Below are 19,093 nucleotides of genomic sequence, written 5' to 3' on the forward strand. Positions count from 1 at the left end.
TTAGTAGTCTGTTATGATCCTAAAAATGCATGTACAAACTTAAAGGTAAGTTAAATGTAGGGACTGAATGTTTCAATTTTAAATGTCTAATTAATTGGACATTTGTCTACTATAATTAGAGATTATAGTTTTCTTTTTTTTTTTCTTTTTTTGAGATAGAGTCTCACTCCGTCACCCAGGCTGGAGTGCAGTGGTGCAATGTCGGCTCATTGCAACCTCCGCCTCCCCAGTTCGAGCGATTCTCCTGCCTTAGCCTCCCGAGTAGCTGGGATTACAGGTGCCCACCACCACGCCCGGCTAATTTTTGGTATTTTTTTTTTTTTTTTTTTTTTTTTTTTAGTAGAGACAGTGTTTCACCTTGTTGGCCAGGCTAGTCTCGAACTCCTGACCTCAAGTGATCTGCCTACCTCGGCCTCCCAAAGTAATGGGATTACAGGTGTGAGCCACGGCACCTGGCCATAGTAGAAATCTTTAAAATCTTTTGATCTACCATGACCCTTTAATGAAATTTTATGCAAAATATTCTAATTTTATATAAGAAATCCTGATTTTTCTCTGTGCTGTAAAATACTTATCTGAGGAAGGAAGGCTAAATCTGAAAAATTAAAATTAAAAAAATATAACCATAGGAAGAAAACAGATTCCTAAACATAATACATTATTTCATGACTGACAGAAATGAATTATTATTCCAGTTAAATTCATTTATTCAGTCCTTTATATAAAATTATTGCTTTTTGTCCATACCACCACAGTGAAAACTCTTGCAAACTACTCAATCTCTCTGAGCCTGTCTTCAGTGGCCAAATAGAATTCTGCTTACTTTTCAAGGTTATTAGAGATTAAATAATATACGAAAAGTACACAGCATTGTGCCTCTTACATGTTAAATTCTTATATTTGACTTTAAGGTTTATATTCAGTCAAATTAAAGCATCTTAGCCAGGGAATTTATAAAGTCCTTTCCGGCCATGTAAGTCCTTTCCAGCTATGTCTGTGAAAATTAACCAATATGTATGTATAGCAGCAATAAAATATATTGAATATATAGAAAGATGAGCTCTTCTGTGGTGAGCTTTCTGGAGGGAAACAGTTGTTTCACTAACAATCTACCACCACTCATGAATAACACAATATAATGATCTCATCCCATCAAAGATTTGGCAAAATACCATTCTCTGTTACCACAATATTATTACAACTATTCTAACTATTCAGTCTCTCTAAATATTGACTTTATTCAGTGTTTTTTTTGTGGTCCCTTTAGAGAGAACAAGGAAGATATGAGCATGTTTGGAATGTCAGTAGGTAGACAGAGACGTAGTTATGAAATGATTGTCTAATGAAAGTATCAGAAGTGATAGTAATCAGTGTATTACCTGTTGAGCTTGAGTGACCATCTCTTTATAGATAGTATCCAGGCTGACATTTGATAAAGTAGTTAACGCTGACACAATTGTTTCTGCTTGTGATTTGTCAAATCCTGTAGGCAGCAAATAGGTATTTTATTTTTTTTTAAAGTGTATATCCTTATCAAAAGAGACAGCAAGAGTAACTCCTCAACATTTAAATTGTTATACTCTTTTAAATAATGGTTACAATTTACAAATTGACAGATAATGCTAAATTACTCTCTAAAAGAACTCTACAATTTTAGGCCAGGCGCAGTGGCTCATGCCTGTAATCCCAGCACTTTGGGAGGCCGAGGTGGGCAGATCACAAGGTCAGGAGATCGAGACCATCCTGGCTAACATGGTGAAACTCCATCTCTACTAAATATACAAAAATAGCCAGGCGTGGTGGCGGGCGCCCGTAGTCCCAGCTACTCGGGAGGCTGAGGCAGGAGAATGGCGTGAACCCGGGAGGCGGAGCTTGCAGTGAGCAGAGATCGGGAGATCGCGCCACTGCACTCCAGCCTGGGCAACAGAGCAAGACTCTGTCTCAGGAAAAAAAAAAAAAAAAGAACTCTACAATTTTAATTCTCATTCTGTATCTCCCCACATCTACATTAACACTGGATATGACTTTTTTTTTGAGTGTATAATTGGCATAAAAAATTGTATTGCATTGTTATTTTAATGTTACTTAAATTTGCATTTCCTTGGTTTGTAGAGAGGTTAAGCATTACATATACCTTTTTTGTTATTTATATTTATTTTTCTGTGTTCTGCTTGTTTATAGCATTTGCCCACTTTTTTCTGTAAAACTGCTTGTTCTTTTACATTTAGCTTTTCGTCTATCTGAAATTCAGTTTTCAATAAGGGGATCTAATATATTTTTTCCCAGTGGCTAGTCATTTATTATGTCTCATTTATTAAATAGTCCTTCCTTTCCCTAATTTGTAATGCCTTCATCACATATTAAATTCATGTCTGTGTCTCTCAATACCATTTTGTTCTATTAGTCTATTCCTTTAATATCACATAATTTAAATTACTGTTTTGATATCAGGTAATTTTTTGTGCTTATTTTCTTATTTTTTAATCTCAAACATTTGTACTTCCACATGGACTTTAGTACCAACCTAGAAACTCTAGTTTTTTTTCACTTAATTGGAATAATTCTGCACATATTATTTCATATGCTTTTTTCAATTAACATATCTTGAACATTCCCCATATCAGTAAATATTTCTCAAACAGTATCATTTTTAGTGACTATAAAATATTTCATTGTATGGATGGTACGTCTATTTAAATAGTTACTTTTAATTGTTCATAATAGTGATATTGTGTTAACTAGGCATTATGAGTGCTATTAATTTTCTTCCTTCAAGAGGTATCCATGTTTCTCACCGTGAGTTTCCAAGTCCTGAACCAATGCATGGGTATCAAAAGTTAATTTCCTTTGTTCTAGAGGAGTTATATCCACTGGCCGCCTATCATATCCCTCCTTGGTTGTGGTAGTGAAGAACTCTGAAAGAGAAGACATTTTTTTTCTTTTGTAGTAACTGATAGCTTACAAAGCTACTTTAGCTTACAAAGCATTTTCCCCACCCATTTATAATATAGTTCCAGCTCTTCTAGTTTTGTCATCTCACCCAAGTTAATTGACTCCTCTGAGCCTCTCTTATCTGAAAAGTCTCTGACATTCTTCTGTACATACCAAACATTCAATAAATGTTTCTTTTCCCTCCTTTGGTATTCAGAAATGTTAACAGTCAGTATAAACTTGTGATAAAACAAACATCAAATGCTTTGGATATCACCACCTCAGCTCTAATTACTGAAAAGCAGAAACTGCACAATTCAATTCTTCTCTGTGCTCAGTAATAGTCTTTCAAAGAGCTATGAAAATTTTTTACACTTAATCCCTGTTTAAAGTAGCTTTCCATACTCCCACTCACTTATATATCCACAGTTTATTTTCTACATAGTTCTCAGCTCCAACATGAAATTATCTTGTTTGCTGTTTGTATCTCTGGATCAGAATGGAAGTTCCATGATGCTTTGACTGTGGTTTTCACTACTGTATCTTTAGCACCTAGAACAGTGCTTTGGCACATAGTTGGGCCACCAAGTTTTACTGTTGATTCAATCAATGAATTTGATTTGAAATCATGGACGTATTTACTGGTATCAACATAAGAACCCTAAGAAAAATTTCTCATTTCTGAAATAACCCTTCTTGTCCTATTTCAATAAATTCCCCAAGTTTTAACCTAGACACAGTAAAGACCTTTTCTATATATTGCTGATGAATTTATTACAAGGTGCTCTGCCCATAAACAACTTCTAGGAAAGGTAAAGGAATTACCTTTACAGAGCCAATGGCAGAATTAGGATTCATACTCAGGTTCTTCTGACTCCAAATCTTACACTCCATGCTGTCTCTCTTATTTATCCTAAGCCACTTAAAATAGCTAGATATTTAAAAGGCTGCAACTTCAGGCATTATTTTTCCACTAGTACTGTGTAGGACAAATGTGATTCCTTCTTTATATCCTTCTAGCCCTAATGAATATTGATTGAGTGCTAGAACTTGTGCCAGGCACAGGGGATAAAATCATAAGCAAAACCAGACATGAATGATATTCTCACTGATTTTATAGACTAGAAGGCAGGAAACAGATATTGTTTTTTTAAAAAATCTAACAATAAACTCTAAATTCAAATGATAAAAGATTCATTAAAATACTCCAAAAAATTCCATTTAACTGAAGAGATAAAAGCAAGTAGCTGTAAATAAAGGTGGAGCAATTTTTTAAAACACACATATTAGTACACTGGTCAGTAATCTTTTTCACTTGAATGTCATCTAGAAGGGTAAAGAAACATGCCTTTGTGTGTAAATATCAGACCTAAGGTAGGAGAGAAAAAGAAAAATTAGAGGAAAAAGGGGCAGATTTCAGTAGTTTCAATAACAACTGCATTAAGAATGATGATGGTACTCTTAGTTACATATCCCTGATTAGAAGTTTATTTGGATTTAGAAAAAAAAAATCAGTAATAATATTTAAATAATATTTTACTGTTTTCACATCTATTACCCCTTCCTTAAAATTCTCATTTTATGGATGAGGTAAATTGAGGCTCAGGGCTAAGTATGGATGCTCTTCAGCTTATAAAAGGGTTATGTCCCAATAAATCCATCATAAATTGAAAATATCCTAAGCTGAAAATGCATTTAATATACCTAACCTGCTGAACATCACAGCTTAGCCTGGCTTACCTCGAGCTCGTCGAGAACACTTACATTAGCCTATAGTTGTCCAAAATCATCTAACACAAAGCCTACTTTATAATAAAGTGTTGAATATTTCATGTAGACACCCAGATGGGCATTTTGTAAACATGATGGGATGCAAAAACAAAACCCAAAAAACCTTGGCAATACTAAGTATTGGTTGGTTGCCCTTGTGATCAATGGCTAACTGGGAGCTGCGGCTTGCTGCCCCTGCACAGTATTGCAAGAATACTGCATTATCGTTAGCTTAGGAAAGGATCAAAGTTCAAAGTAGAGTTTCTACTGAATGCATACTGTTTTTGCACCACGGTAAAGTCAAAAATTTTTAAGTTAAACTATCTTAAGTTGAGGACTGAGTAATTAGTCTGAGATCTTATGGTCTCATAGCTAGGAAGATTAGTACAGTTCCTCTGACTTAGTCAACAAACACTCTGAATACCTTGCACAAAGAGCAGCTTCCTACTAAATTTGGGATAGAGACCAAATACCTTAACAAGCCAATAAATCTTTGTAGGGTGCAGCTCATCTCATGTCCTACTATGCTCTCTCTGGTCCTCTGCTTTCAAGGGCTCTTTGATTTTAATTCCACAAACATGCCATGTGCTTTCCCTTCTCAGGGCTTTTGCCCAGCCCCTGCCCTGTTCAGAAAGCTCTCCTTTTCTTTGCCTGCTCATGTTTATTCTTCAGAGCTCAGTCTGCATGTTTCTTCCTCTGGAAAGCCTGACGACTCCTTTAGGTTATGTCTCTCATGATGGTTTTTCATAGTACTGCATAGGATTCTTTTGCAAACCCTCTCACAATTTACACATTTATGTGACTCTCAGTTGTCTCCCCAAGAGACCAGCAGTCAGCCAGCTATATCCCATAGACTACCACCGCCTGTTTTTCTAGTTTTATTCATTAGAACTAGATAGTTTTATTAGAACACAGCTCATTCATTTATGGATTAATCTATGGCACTTTCATGCTACAGTGACAAAGCAAATAGTTGTGACTGACCTTACAGCCTACAAAGCCTGAAATATTTATTAGGCTCTTTACAGAAAAAGTTTGTCAACCCCTGCACTAAACTACACAGTCCTTGAGAGCAGGGACCACATCTGTTCCTGCTCACTACTGAATCCCCAATGCCTACACAATTCTGGATGCTCCATAGATACTTGCTGAATGAAAGGCACTGTGCTTGGCATTATGTATACACAATGATGAATAATACAAGGGAGAGGCATTTGGCCCTCCTTGAGAATAAAGGATCAAGAATGGCTATTTGGATGATGGTAGAGCTACATTAAATCTTAGAGAAGTTATCCAGACAGGATGAATGAAATCAGCAAAATCTAGGCATGGGCTGCCTTTGCTATTCTCTTGGCTTCTATTTATTATGGGGTTAAGGAGAGCTGAGAATACAGAAGGATATGTAAAACATTATTCCTTATATGTGCTCAAATATTCACATAATATTTTGCTTAGTCCTCCCAATCCTATGAGGTAGGTATTGACACCCACTGGCAGTAGAACTTTGGGTTTCACTCCACTTTGGAAGCCATAAGGAACGGGAAAAACCATTGGATATTCGTAGTAGGGTGTCATAATCACGCTTCCAACTGTGTCATGGGCAGTTCAGTGCATAAGCACTCATTAAGAATGTCTTTACAGGCCGGGCGCAGTGGCTTATGCCTGTAATCCTAGCACTTTGGGAAGCCAAGGCAGGCGGATCGCTTGAGCCCAGGAGTTTGAGATCAGCCTGGGCAACATGGCAAGATTCTGTCCCTACAAAAATTACAAAAACTAGCTGGGCATAGTGGTGTGTGTCTGTAGTCTCGGCTACTTGGGAGGCTCAAGTGGGAGGATCACCTGAGCCTGGGAGGCAGAGGCTGCAGGGAGCCAAGATGGCACCAAGGCACACGAGCCTGAGTGACAGAGACCCTGTCTCAAAAAAACAAAAAATAAAAATAATTAAGTCTTTGCAGTCATATTAACAGGTAGGGGAGATGAAGTGCCCAGAATCAGTGTTTCCAGCTCAAAGTAGAATAAAAGATCCTTAATAGCTTGAAAAGTTTTGTACAGACTTAAACATCTATACAAAACCCCAAACCTTTCCTTTCATTGTTACTACTTTTGATTCTTTGATACCTATCTTGTGGATTTGTTTGTCCATAATAGCGAGATACAAACTCAAGAGTTTAAAGGTTTAACCAGTTTCACAAAACTACTAAGTCATAGATTGCGGATTGGAACGCTGGCCTATCTTGCACCAAGCTCCTCTTTGCTGGAAAAGGTCAAATTTTACTTTTGAAAAAACAAACAAACATGTAAAATGTTGTCCCATTAAATTTAAGCTGCAAGTTTTATATTAATTTACTGCTAATTTTACAGCTGAAACACTTCAGTGTATAGCCAGTTACTTTTCTGTCAGGAACTCAAAAGAACAGGCATTAACAGCATGTATTCTTACATGCTGGTCTACTAATGTGCTACACTAGTTGCATTAGAATAACTAAGGTCCTTCCATTGGTCAGAGGTCAAGGTTTTCAAATCCCTTGATTATTGACATTATTAGGCAAGTTTAAACTACTTGTATACAATAAACATTCAATATTTGTTTGGTGAGGAAGGACACAAATCCTACTAGTTGTAAGAAGAGATTTAAGGTTTCTCCAAGAACACTCAGATTCAAGTGGGATAACTTTTATGTTAAAACATTAACATTTACTTATGGTCATGTATTTCCCAGTATGATATGCACTTCAAAGTTCATTCTCTAAGAACATTTAATTTTGTTTTCATTTGGATATGTAAAGTACACTTGTAAAAGTCAACAAAGATGGCAGCTGGATGATTTCCTGGAGTTCAAAAGTGCTACCTCCTTTGTAAAATCCATCAAATGTGTATGTATGCTAAACACTCAAATACCTAACAAAAGAGACCTTGTGAATGACCCTGGCAGCTAAACAGCAATCTTAAAAGATGGAGGATCAACAACTGCAGTTTTGACTGCAGCTGTTACTGGTGTGGATTAAAATGAAACAATGAGCAAAATAGCACAAGTAACAATATGGAGCATAAATAACAGCGTAGAAGTGTTTGGGTACCGAATGGCTCAGTGTACCTGGCACTGAAGATTCAAGAAGGTGAACAGAGAATGCTAAGGCTAAGAGGTGTCTATTCGCCTATTTTGTGGACAACCTTAAAACGGTTTAAAAACTGGGAGGGAAGTTTAAAAACTGGGGGTAAAAAACGACGACAACAACAAAAACCTAGCCCTAGAAACATTTCTCGGAATAAAGTTAGATGTCTTCAGGACACCCTGTTAACAGGAGTGCCAACTGGTTGTAAACTTGTGGGTTCCAGTATTCACTTTTTTCCCCAAAGTCTACAATGTGACTGAAAAGTACTGAGAATTCCAGCGAGAATAAGGCAGACGTGGCCTGAAATTTATGATGCTGTCTACCAAAAACCTGGGCTCGAGGCCAGCACCTAAAAAAACAAAATCTAAATTTGATCAGGCCACAAAAGAAATCAGGACACCCTCAAACACAGATTACCTTACGTTGGCTCCTGACAAACCTACGAGATTACTAGCCTCTTGTCACCAAAAAAGGGAAACAAGGGCTGAGAAAGAAGCCGGGCGCGAAGCCCAGGCCTTCAAAGGTTCGCTTTAAGAACAGAAAGGCAGTGCTTTCCTCAGTCCTCGCCCCTTGGGGCGAGCTGGGCAAGTCGTGGCAGCAGGCAGCGGCGTCGCCAGCACAAGGCGTGAATCCGGGAGGAGGGCGTGGCACCTTCTCTTCCCGTTCGCTCGGGCAGGCGCGACCCACGGGCATCGTCTCCCTAGAGAGCACTCAGGCATCTATGACACGACGCCTTGCCTCACCTCTCCGCAGGGCCGGCGAGAAATGCCCGCGGGGCCTTGAAACCCAACGATCCCCTCTGCCTTGGGAGAGCAAGAGCCGCCAAGCCTGGCGACTATTCATGTCCTCAGAGTTTTCCGGTGGGAGGGAGGCGGAAGACGGGGTAAATCTCGCAGAGGCTTTCGGGCAAGGTAGTTCTGGCACCGCAGGAATGCTGGGAATTGTAGTTTTCGCTCTGTCACAAGACCACCTTCCAGCGCGGGCTCCACAGTAGTGCCACGAAACTGGTCCCTTTCACAGACAGACCCACAGTTCACGAGCATGGCTCAGCGCTGCCCCGCTTCTCCCACCGCCCCTTCCCGACCTGTGAACGCCTTTACCGCCCTAGAAAAGCGGGATCTTGTCAGAGAGTCTTCCGGCGCCTGTTTCCTGGCAGTGGGTCATAGTCCAACAGCGGGCTCCCCCAAGATAGCCAACGGCCATTGAGCGGTTGGGTCGGGGGCGATGGAATCGCATTTAGCCGCACAGCAGCATGGGACCTCAGGTTTTCGGCCGCTGAGCATTCTGGGTGATTGCGTAGTGCGGGGGCCAACGAAACCTTCTGGGAAGTGTAGTCCAGCAAGCCGCTCACGTATCGCCCGGCGTCAGATCCTGCTGCTTCGCCCTCTGGTGCACGGGAGGACCAACTATTTTAGTCGGTATGTCCTTTCTTTAGGGAAGATGATTTCGTCCGTTTCTAGGAGAAATCCCTTGAATTTTCACCATTTATCCTTCTCAAACCTCAGTTACTCAAGACTGCTCCGCCTAGTAAAATGCTGAAAGCAACAATGCACAGTAGTTGTATTAAAATGCACTAATACTCATGAATATTCTCTGTAAGTTTTAAAATGGCACACAGTTTTGCGGTGTTAGTGGCTTACTCTCGCAAGATTCTAAACAATCACGGCTAGGTTTCTATCTATATGTATTCAAAACTTTGTGAGAGTCAACTAAGTAACAAACACCATTTCTAAGGCCGGAAGCACACTGAAAGAACAAAACTTGATTCCCGCCAACAACTGCTTTAACAGACAATTCATGAAGAGGAAATATAAATTGCTATTTAAAACATTGGGATGGCTGGGCGTGGTGGCTCATGCCTGTAATTCGAGCACTTTTGGAGGCCGAGGCGGGCAGATCACCTGAGGGAGGGAGTTCGAGACCAGCCTGACCAACATGGAGAAACCCTGTCTATATTAAAAATACAAAATTAGCCGGGCGTGGTGGCACATGCCTGTAATCCCAGCTACTCAGGAGGCTGACGCAGGAGAATCGCTTGAACCCTGGAGGCGGAGGTTGCAGTGAGTCGAGATCACACCATTGCACTCCAGCCTGGGCGACAGAGTGAGACTCCATCTAAAAAAAAAAAAAAAAATTGGGAAAAAAGTTTGATCTCACCAGTTTCAAAAAACAAAAAGCAAAACCTTAGGGTATATCGAGGTTAGGGGTCCCAGTGATCCCAACAGGATGTAAGCAAGTACTCAACAGGTGCTTTTTCAACCCATGCCCCTCTGTCCCTCTCCCCCTTTCCTCATCTAATGATCCTCAATGCCTATTGTTTCCATGTTTACCATCGTATATTCAATGTTTAGCTCCTACTTATAAGTGAGAACATGTGTATTTGGTTTTCTGTTCTTGGCATTAGGTTGCATAGGATAATGGCTCCAGTTCCATCCATGTTGCTACAAAGAGTATAATTTACTTATTTTTATGGCTGCATTATATTCCATGCTGTATATGTACCACATTTTCTTCATCCAGTCCACTGTTGATGGGCACTTAGGTTGATTTCATGTCCTTGCTATCGTGAATGGCACTATAATGAACATGTGGTTGCATGTGTCTTTTTTTTTTTTTTGGGCTTGAGACAAGGTTTCGCTGTGTCACCCAGGCTGGAGTGTAGTCGTGCATGGCTCACTGCAGCCTCAACTTCCTGGGCTTAACTGATTCTCCTGCCTCAGCGTTCCAAGTAGCTGTGACTACAGGTGTGCACTACCACAACTGGCTAATTTTTGCATGTTTTGTAGAGATGGGGTCTTGCCATGTTGCCCAGGCTGGTCCAGAACTCCTGGGCTCAAACTATCCACCCACCTAGGCCTCCCAAGCGCTGGGATTACAGGCATGAGCTGCGGTGCCCAGCTCTGTGTCTTATTGATGGAATGAATTATTTTCCTTTGGGTATATACCCAGTAGTGGGATTGCTGGGTTGAATGGTAGTTGTATTTTAAGTTCTTTGAGAAATCTCCAAACTGCTTTCCACAGTGGCTGAACTAGTTTGCATTCCCATCAACAGAGTATACGTGTTCCCTTTTCTTCATAGCCTAACCAATATGTGGATTTTTTTCTTAATAATTGCCATTCTGATGGGTATGAGATGGCATCTCATTGTAGTTTTGATTTGCATTTCTCTGATGATTAGTAGTGTTGAGGATTTTTTCACGTTTGTTGGCTATTTGTATGTCTTCTTTTGAGAAGTGTGTTGCTCATTTTTTAATTGGATTGTTTTATACTTCTTGGTTTGTTTAAATTCCTTGTAGATTCTGGATGTTAGACCTTTGTCATATGCATAGTTTGCAAATATTTTCTCCCTCCCATTCTTAGCCTATCTGTTTACTCTGTTGGTAATTTCTTTTGCTGTGCAGAAGCTCTTTAATTAGGTCCCACTTGTCAGTTTTTTTTTGTTGTTGTAATTGCTGTTGGGGACTTAGCTATAAATTCTTTTCCAAAGCCTGTGTCAAGAAGGGTATTTCCTAGTTTTTTTTCTAGGATTTTTATAGTTTCAGGTCTTAGTTTTAAATCTTTAATCCAGCTTGAGTTAATTTTTGTATATGGTGAGAGGTGGGGGGGTCCAGTTTCATTCTTCTGCGTATGGCTAGCCAGTTATCCCACCACCATTTATTGAATAGGGAATGCTATCCGTGTTGCTTATTTTTGTTGATTTTGTCGAAGACCAGATGGTTTTAGGTGTGTGGCTTTATTTCTGGGTTCTCTATTCTGTTCTACTGGTCTATGTGTCTGTTTTTGTAACACTACCATGCTGTTTTGATTACTTTAGCCTTATAGTATTGTTTGAAGTCTTGCTTTGTTCTTTTTGCTTAAGATTGCTTTGACTATTCAGGCTCTTTTTTGGTTTCAAATTAATTTTAGAAGAGGTTTTTCTAGTTCTGGGAAAAATGATGTTGGTATTTTGATAAGGATAGCATTAAATCTGTAATTTGCTTTGGATAGTATCGCCATTTTAACTGTATTGATTCTTCCAACCCATGAGCATGGAATATTTCTCCGTTTATTTGTGTTGTCTCTACTTTCTTTCAGTAGTGTTTTGTAGTTCTCCTTGCAGAGATCTTTCACCTCCCTGGTGAGATGATCCTGAGTATTCCATTTTCTTTGTGCCTATTGTAAATGGGATTGTGTTCTTGATTTGATTCTCAGCTAGAACATTATTTGTGTATAAAAATGCTACTGATTTTTTGTACATTGATTGTGTATCCTGAAACTTTACTGAATTTGTTTATCAGTTCCAGGGGTCTTTGGGAGAGTCTTTAGGGTTTTCTAGGTATAGAATCATATCGTTGGCAAAGAGAGGTAGTTTACCTTCCTCTCTTCCTATTTGAATATCTTTATTTATTTCTCTTGCCTGATTGCCCTGGCTGGGACTTCCAATACTATGTTGAATAAGGGTGGTGAGAATGGGCATCCTTTTCTTGTTCCAGTTCTCAAGGGGAATGTGTTTCCAGTTTTGGCTTGTAGCAATTTAGTAATATATTTATGAAACTCCAAAAAGCGAATAGCCAGAGTTTCACTTCTTTTTTTTTTTTTTTTTTTTTTGAGACAGAGTCTTGCTCTATCACCCAGGCTGGAGTGCAACGGTGTGATCTTGGCTCACTGCAACCTCAGCCTCCCGGGTTCAAGCAATTCTCCTGCCTCAGCCTCCCAAGTAGCTGGGATTACAGGCATGTGCTGCCACACCCGGCTAATTTTTGTATTTTTAGTAGAGGTGGGGTTTCGCCATGTTGGCCAGGCTGGTCTTGAACTCCTGACCTCAGGTGATGCACCCATCTTGGTCTCTCAGAGTGCTGGGATTACAGGCAACTGTGAGCCACCACACCTGGCCTAGAGTTTCACTTCTAAGAAGCTATCCAAAGTAAATAATCACATCTGTAGCTAAGATTTTTGAAAAGGATGACTATTGCAATGTTATTTATAGCAGTGAAAAATTGAAAATAGTGTAAATATTCAAAAGTGATTAAATAACTTGCAGAAATGTCCCAATTTGGAATATTATGCAAGAATTTAGTATTTTAAAAAATAATCTTAGAGACAGGAAAGTCCTTATACATGTATATACATAATTATAATCCTGTATAATTCTTATATACAGGATTATAATTATAATTATTATATACATGATTATAATTCTGTTAAATGATAGGATCCCTGCTCGGGAGGAGATCACAGGCTAGTGGAAGATACAGACCAGTAAGTGTTATCACAATATTTTACTTACCTTAACTTAAGGAATTATTATGAAAAAAGTGGATCTCTTTATATATTAATTCATGTTACTATTATTTATATTACCATAAAGCTCTCTCTGTAACACACATATACAGTGTTGATTATCAAAGTTGGGCCAATCATGTTCTCTTTGATGGAACTGGCAATTAGATCCAGGAATTCTTAATTATTCTCTGAGGCTGGCTGGAACTATATCAAGTGAGTGCAGGAGCTTGGGGCATCCATAATCTACCATGCAGGCTAGAGAAGCATAGGAAGGAAAAGCAGGACTAGCAGATGAAGTGAGTCCAGATAGTATTCAGCTAATAGATGCAGCTCCTCTCTGAGACCTCCTAATGCTCCTGTGTATTTTCAGATTCTCCTTGGTTGCCATTGTTTGTTTGCTAAACATCTTAATTTATAAAAATATTTTTCCATAAATTTGTTAATGTTTTCTCATATGTTTGTTGAGAGGAATAGAGAAGATGATGCATCTAAAATACTTAGCACTGGACCTGGCACATACAAGCACCCAATAAACCATAATAATACCTGCTTACTCAATGTTAGGAAATAATTTCCATGGGTCTCTCATGTTTCCGTATGTTTTGCAAATGGAGGTATTCTCTGCCTTTTGTTGTGGCAGTTTTGTATAATGAACAACCTTAGGAAATATAGCATCTCTCTCTGGAGCAAAAGGCCTCATGTTTACTGCCTATTATAAAAGATTTGTGTTCTCATAGGTCAGGGTTCCTCTCTGTAATGCAATGTACTGTACATGCTCAGGCGTCTACGTAGCCCCAGCTGCATTATCCCCATGGAACTTGGGGCCAAGGGGAGCTGACACAAATATGCTGATACTTGTGCTGCTCGCTGCACCATCAGTAATTGGGTTCTTTGTTTCTAGCAAGGAGTCTATGTCTTCTACCAGCATCCATGCAACCATGACAGGATAACTTGATAGCCTGCCAATAGGGTAAGATCTCGGACCCTTCATAATATTATTCTTCTCTGGACTTTTAAACATTTTTCATTTTTCCAATTTTACTTACAGAAATATCTGAGTGCCAGCGAGGTTTAAGGTTAGATGTGAGGAATGTAAAGAAAACCAGTTCAATCCATAAACTATTCAAGTTCTTACTACATGCAAGGATTTCTGCTAGGATATGCAAGGATTGCAAAGATTTCTGCTCTCCAGTAATTTGTAACATATTAATAACTGAGAGAATAGAACAAGCATTTTAATAGCCTTCAGCACAGAGCTTTAATAGGTTAGTGTCACGTAAATGTTAAGAAAATAATAAATCCTATAATTCAGTTGAAGGTTAAATGCTTTTTGGTAATGGTTATCAAGAAGAGATAGGATTTGAACCTCAGGGGTTTTAGTTAGTAGAGGTTGTAAGGCAAGGGGTCCAGGAGAGAGGATTGGAGCGAGCAAGTACAATTTACTCATCTCTTTGCTCCTTCCTACTCAGGGACTTTGCATATGGTAAGGCATCACTACTCAACTTGGAGCTCTTTCTCCTCTTTATCTGGCCAATTCCTTTATATCTTTCAGATCCCAGTTTAAATGGTAACTCTTTAGAGTAACTCTTTAAGAAGTCATTCCCACTCAAACAACATGCAGATTTGTTGTGGACTCATACAGCAACCCAGCCTTCCCATGTCTCTGCACTTAATATTTGTTTTCTCCATTATGGTAGAGACCATATCTGTAATGGTGTCTCCAGTGCGCTTATCATGCCTGGGCCATAACAAGCTTTTGGTAAGTGTGTGTTGAATGAATGAGTGAATGTTCAAAATATGGTCATAGTTTGGTGAGGAAACTTGTAGACTGGGGCATAGGAATTATATGAAGATTGGGTGGAATTGGGGTGAATAAAATGAAAAAGGTAGAATAAAAAAGACTAAGGAAACTGAATTTCATACAGTGGACTTGCAGGAGATTTTGAAATTTTTTGAGCTAAAATAGAAAAAAATCAGTTTGAGTTTCTTTCTAGAAAATAACTATTTGCCATTCGCTAGTGTAGGCAAATGAATCTTTTCCTTTTCCAAAGTCTGATGAGATGGCCTGGACATGAGAAATGCTCCCCTGCTGAAAGCAGCCTAGTTTATCTAAATCTCAAAGGCCAACAGGGTAGCAGGGAAGTGGGTCCTGGTTTTTTTAATTGCAAATAACCACTTTTATTTTTTTTTTTACCTTTATAAGCTCCCATTTAAACACAGCTTACACTCTTTACCAACAACATGTATGAAGCCACTACTTATTTTCCTATTTTCCATTAATTCAAGATAAGCTACTGTTGGTGAATGGGAGATAAGCAGTGCTGATTTAACAGTAAGCTGATAAATTTACAGGGGAAGGCGAAGATACTTGCCAATTTCTTCGGTGGTTTCCAATTTCATCTCCAGCGATGATACAATTTTTTGAGGCATTTTAATATGTCCAAATCCTCCTGAGGACCCCATTGCTCCAGTACTCTTTCCTCTGATGTTTAGAGGTCTGGGGTCCCAGCTTGGACACAATTGTATCAGATGACCAGAGATCACCCAGGACTACGACTATAGCTCTGGTGACTTCACGGAGAGAGAATGCAGCCTGGACCACTCACGTCTGTCAGTCATTTTCTCTTGGAATAGGTGATGTGAAGGAATCTCTATGTGTTTTAAAGCCTGTGAATGAGGCATTGAGAAAGAGAGAGCTCTGGACCAAATGGGTTTCATTTTCTTCCTTAGCTTACTTGGAGCTCTTGCCACTAGGGGGAGTATGTGAAAAGAACAAAGGACAATTCTTTGCTTGTTTGCTCTCATCTCTGAGCTGAGTCAGAGGGCCCATTGTCACAAAAGCTTTGTGTAGCTTTATGTTAATTTCACATTTTGCATGGCTTGAAAGTGACTATCAGCCCCTATTCCCTGAAAATCTAGGGAAATTTTTTTTTCCTAATTATACAGGGAGGCTGGCAATGACACCCGATTCCGAGTTTGCCCATTAAAATAAATCAAAGAAAAGAATGATTAAAAGAATGGTAGAAAAGAAGAAGAAAGAGCTGTCAAAACTTTATATACTTTGCAATGTTACATCATAACCTGGTGTCTCTCATTGATTACTCATTTTTTCTTTGAATGACTATTGAACACTATTTATGGTGCCAGGCACTGTGCTAAGCCGTGAAGATATAAACATAAAACACAGTCCTGCTCTCAGATTGTCAACAGTCTATTGTAATAAATATTATGATGACGGGTAGTATAGGCTGCCAAGGGAATGCATAAGAGAGGCTTATATTACCCTAAGCAGGGATCCGTCAGAAGGCATTAGTTTGAAAGGATGTGTGAAAGATAGTTTGGTTAAATGGATTTGGTGAATGGTGGTGTGGAGTATGTTGTGTGGAAAAGGCAACAGCACTTGCAAAAGCCGGGAAGTGTGTGTGAGAGAGCCTGGTTCATTTGGGAATGGAGAGAATGGCTGGGGCAATGGGTTAAGGGTAGAGAAATTCAGAAGGTGAGGTTGGAAAAGGTGAGGCTGGCCTTCAAGGTCTTTTTTACTTTGTCCATGAGTAAGAGGAATCACTGAAGTGCATTAGGCTAGGGAGTAGCTTTGAAAAGAAAGGTGGCCAGGCATGGTGGTTCACCCTGTAATCCCAGCAGTTTGGGAGGCCGAGGTGAGAGGATCAGTGGAGGCCAGGAATTTGAGACCAGCCTGGGCAACATAGTGAGCTCCTGTCTCTATAAAAATTAAAAAAAATTAGCCGGGCAATGGGACACATGCCTGTAGTCCCAGTTACACAGGGGGCTGAGGTGGGAAGATCTCTTGAGCTCAGGAGGTCAAGGCTACAGTGAGCCCTGATTGCACCACTGCACTCCAGCCTGGGCAACAGAGACCCTGTCTCAAAAATGAAAACAAAAAAATAAAAAGAAAAGGAAAAAAAACAAAAGGGTGTTTGCCTGCCCTTTGCTGAGTCCTTTAGCCATCAAGGCTGTGTATTTCACCTAGGTTCCCTGTCCTAGGTACTGATCTGGAAAACCCTAGACTTCTGCCCCTTTCCTGGTCAGAGAAGACCCCTGGCCTGGCAGAGCCTACAGCTCCAGCCTCAAGGTACCTGATTGGAGAAGTCCTCCTCATTGTATGACTTGGCTGCCTTGGACCTCACTGGGAAAGACCAGAGAAATAGGATTTTGGGGTCTTTGGAGTTCATTTTCTGCACTGGGGTATAGCAGAGCTGAAAAATCTCACCAAACTCTCAGCATGGTCTGTATCCTTCCTGTCTCCAACAACAAGGTGGGGCATTCTTCCTCAAAAATTTTTCATGTGTAGGTGTTGCCTTATCTCTTGTCTCACACACATGAGCTCATTTGAGCTCCTTGGCAACTCCATGAGCTGGGTACTATTGCTCCTGTTTCATAGATGGGAAAACTGAGGTTCAGAAGGCTGAAGTGACTTGTCCCAGGTCACAGAGCAAGTACGTGGTAGAACTCATAATCGATTGTGCTGCACACTGCACAGGTAAGTCACCCCTGTTCCTTCCACCAATTTATTTTAACTGGGTACATGGCACAAATTGTGAAATTATGTGTACTCTTAGGGACACATCATCCCTCATCCTCCAAGAAACTGTTAGTACAAGAGTGACAAAGGGGTTTCATCTTCATGTCAACACCCTTCAATTGACCGTGGCTGCTTAGAACAAAGTGATGAGTGTTGTGAGGCCACATCTTGGTGCAGCAGTAAAGAATACATGATTGGTAATATCTGCTATGAATGCAGGAGAGAAAGGGGGCAGCACATAGGCCATTTCTAGATTATATATTCCCCTTAGGCTGCCATAATCCTGCACTGGCCATGACGTTTCCACTGACTCCCACCTTCATCCCAACACTCATTTTGCTAATTTTCTCTTATTCCTTCCCTTCCTTGCTGAAATTGTTCTCACCCATTTAACAATAGCTTCAACTTACTGAGGGTGTACTGGATGCCAGGCACTTTGCGTGTATTATTTCTCATTCTCCAACAATCATGTAAGGTAGGTAGAGACAAAAACAAGACTTAGAGGGGTTAAGTAGCTTGTCCAGGGACATACAACAAGCTGGAATTTCAACCCTGAACCACATGGAAAACTGCATTTTTATAATGGGTAATGAAAACCTTCATATTCACTGTTTGCTTTGAGCCTCACAGCAGCCATGGGAGGTAGTTTTCTGGGTTTGCAACTGAGGGAGCTTGAGGCTCAGGGGAGAGGCGCTGATTATTTAGTGATACAGTCACAGCTCCTGACTCCTACCTCAGGCCTTTTCCTGCTACTACCTTAGGCTCTGGGGAAGAGCCCTTGACTCCACAAAGCTATCTCTTAAGAACTGATTTATACTACTATGGGGAGAATTTGGGGGCCCTTCATTGATTTTTCTCCTGCCAGCCTTGCCCTGTTTTCAGCTCTTATCATCAAGAAGGTCTTTCTTTTATTGTTAGCTCTTTGTGTAATTTAGGTCATTTCTTTAAAAAAATTTGTTGAGGAGAAATTCACATAACATAAAATTAACCATTTAAATGTGAACAACTCAGTAGCATTTACTACACTTGCAATGTTGTGCAACTACCACCTCTATCTAGTTCCAAAATATTTCCATCACTCCAAAGTAAAATTCCTGACGTATTTAGCAGGTTTTTCCCCTTCCCCACTCCTCTCAGCCGCTGACTAACACCGATCTGCGTTATGTCTCTATGGATTCATCTATTCTGGATATATCATGTAAATTGAATCATACATGTGACCTTTTGTGTATGGCTTTTTTCATTTAGCAAAATATCTTGGAAGTTCATTGTGTTGCAGCATGCATCGGTACTTCAGTCCTTTTCATGGCCAGTATTCTATTGCACACAATCAGTACCATGATTTGTTTGTCCATCCATTTACTGATAGACATTTGGGGTCTTTTTACTTTATGGCTATTATGAATAATGCTGCTATGAGCATGTGCATACATATACTTGTCTGAATATCTTTTTTCAGTTCTTTGAGTATCTATGT

General features: G+C 39.8%; 2 protein-coding genes across 12 annotated transcripts in view; one reads left to right on the forward strand and one right to left on the reverse strand.

The window, feature by feature from the left end:
• Window positions 1-9,115, reverse strand: part of CCDC90B (coiled-coil domain containing 90B) — a 66,569-nt gene extending 57,454 nt beyond the window's left edge. For 3 of the 9 annotated variants that reach the window (XM_063671275.1, XM_063671276.1, XM_063671274.1), the window contains exons 1-3: window positions 8,558-9,103; window positions 2,796-2,915; window positions 1,380-1,483 (exon numbers count right to left, since the gene is read on the reverse strand). In XM_063671275.1, coding sequence (XP_063527345.1) covers window positions 1,380-1,483; window positions 2,796-2,915; window positions 8,558-8,657 — 324 coding nt within the window. In that variant the 5' untranslated portion in view covers window positions 8,658-9,103. Of the gene's footprint in view, window positions 1-1,379; window positions 1,484-2,795; window positions 2,916-8,231; window positions 8,537-8,557 lie in introns of those variants that run through there. The other 6 variants (XM_054441656.2, XM_054441659.2, XM_063671279.1 and 3 more) reach the window with 6 other exon arrangements.
• The window catches only part of ANKRD42 (ankyrin repeat domain 42), a 143,504-nt gene that overhangs the window by 89,356 nt on the left and 35,055 nt on the right, over window positions 1-19,093 (forward strand). The window contains exon 13 of one of the 3 annotated variants that reach the window (XM_054441652.2): window positions 1,658-2,268. The exons of the other annotated variants lie outside the window; for them this stretch is intronic. Coding sequence (XP_054297627.2) covers window positions 1,658-1,751 — 94 coding nt within the window. The 3' untranslated portion in view covers window positions 1,752-2,268. Of the gene's footprint in view, window positions 1-1,657; window positions 2,269-19,093 lie in introns of those variants that run through there. 3 annotated transcript variants of the gene reach the window in all.

The sequence above is a fragment of the Pongo pygmaeus genome, chromosome 9, assembly GCF_028885625.2.
Source record: "Pongo pygmaeus isolate AG05252 chromosome 9, NHGRI_mPonPyg2-v2.0_pri, whole genome shotgun sequence".
NCBI lineage: Eukaryota > Metazoa > Chordata > Mammalia > Primates > Hominidae > Pongo > Pongo pygmaeus.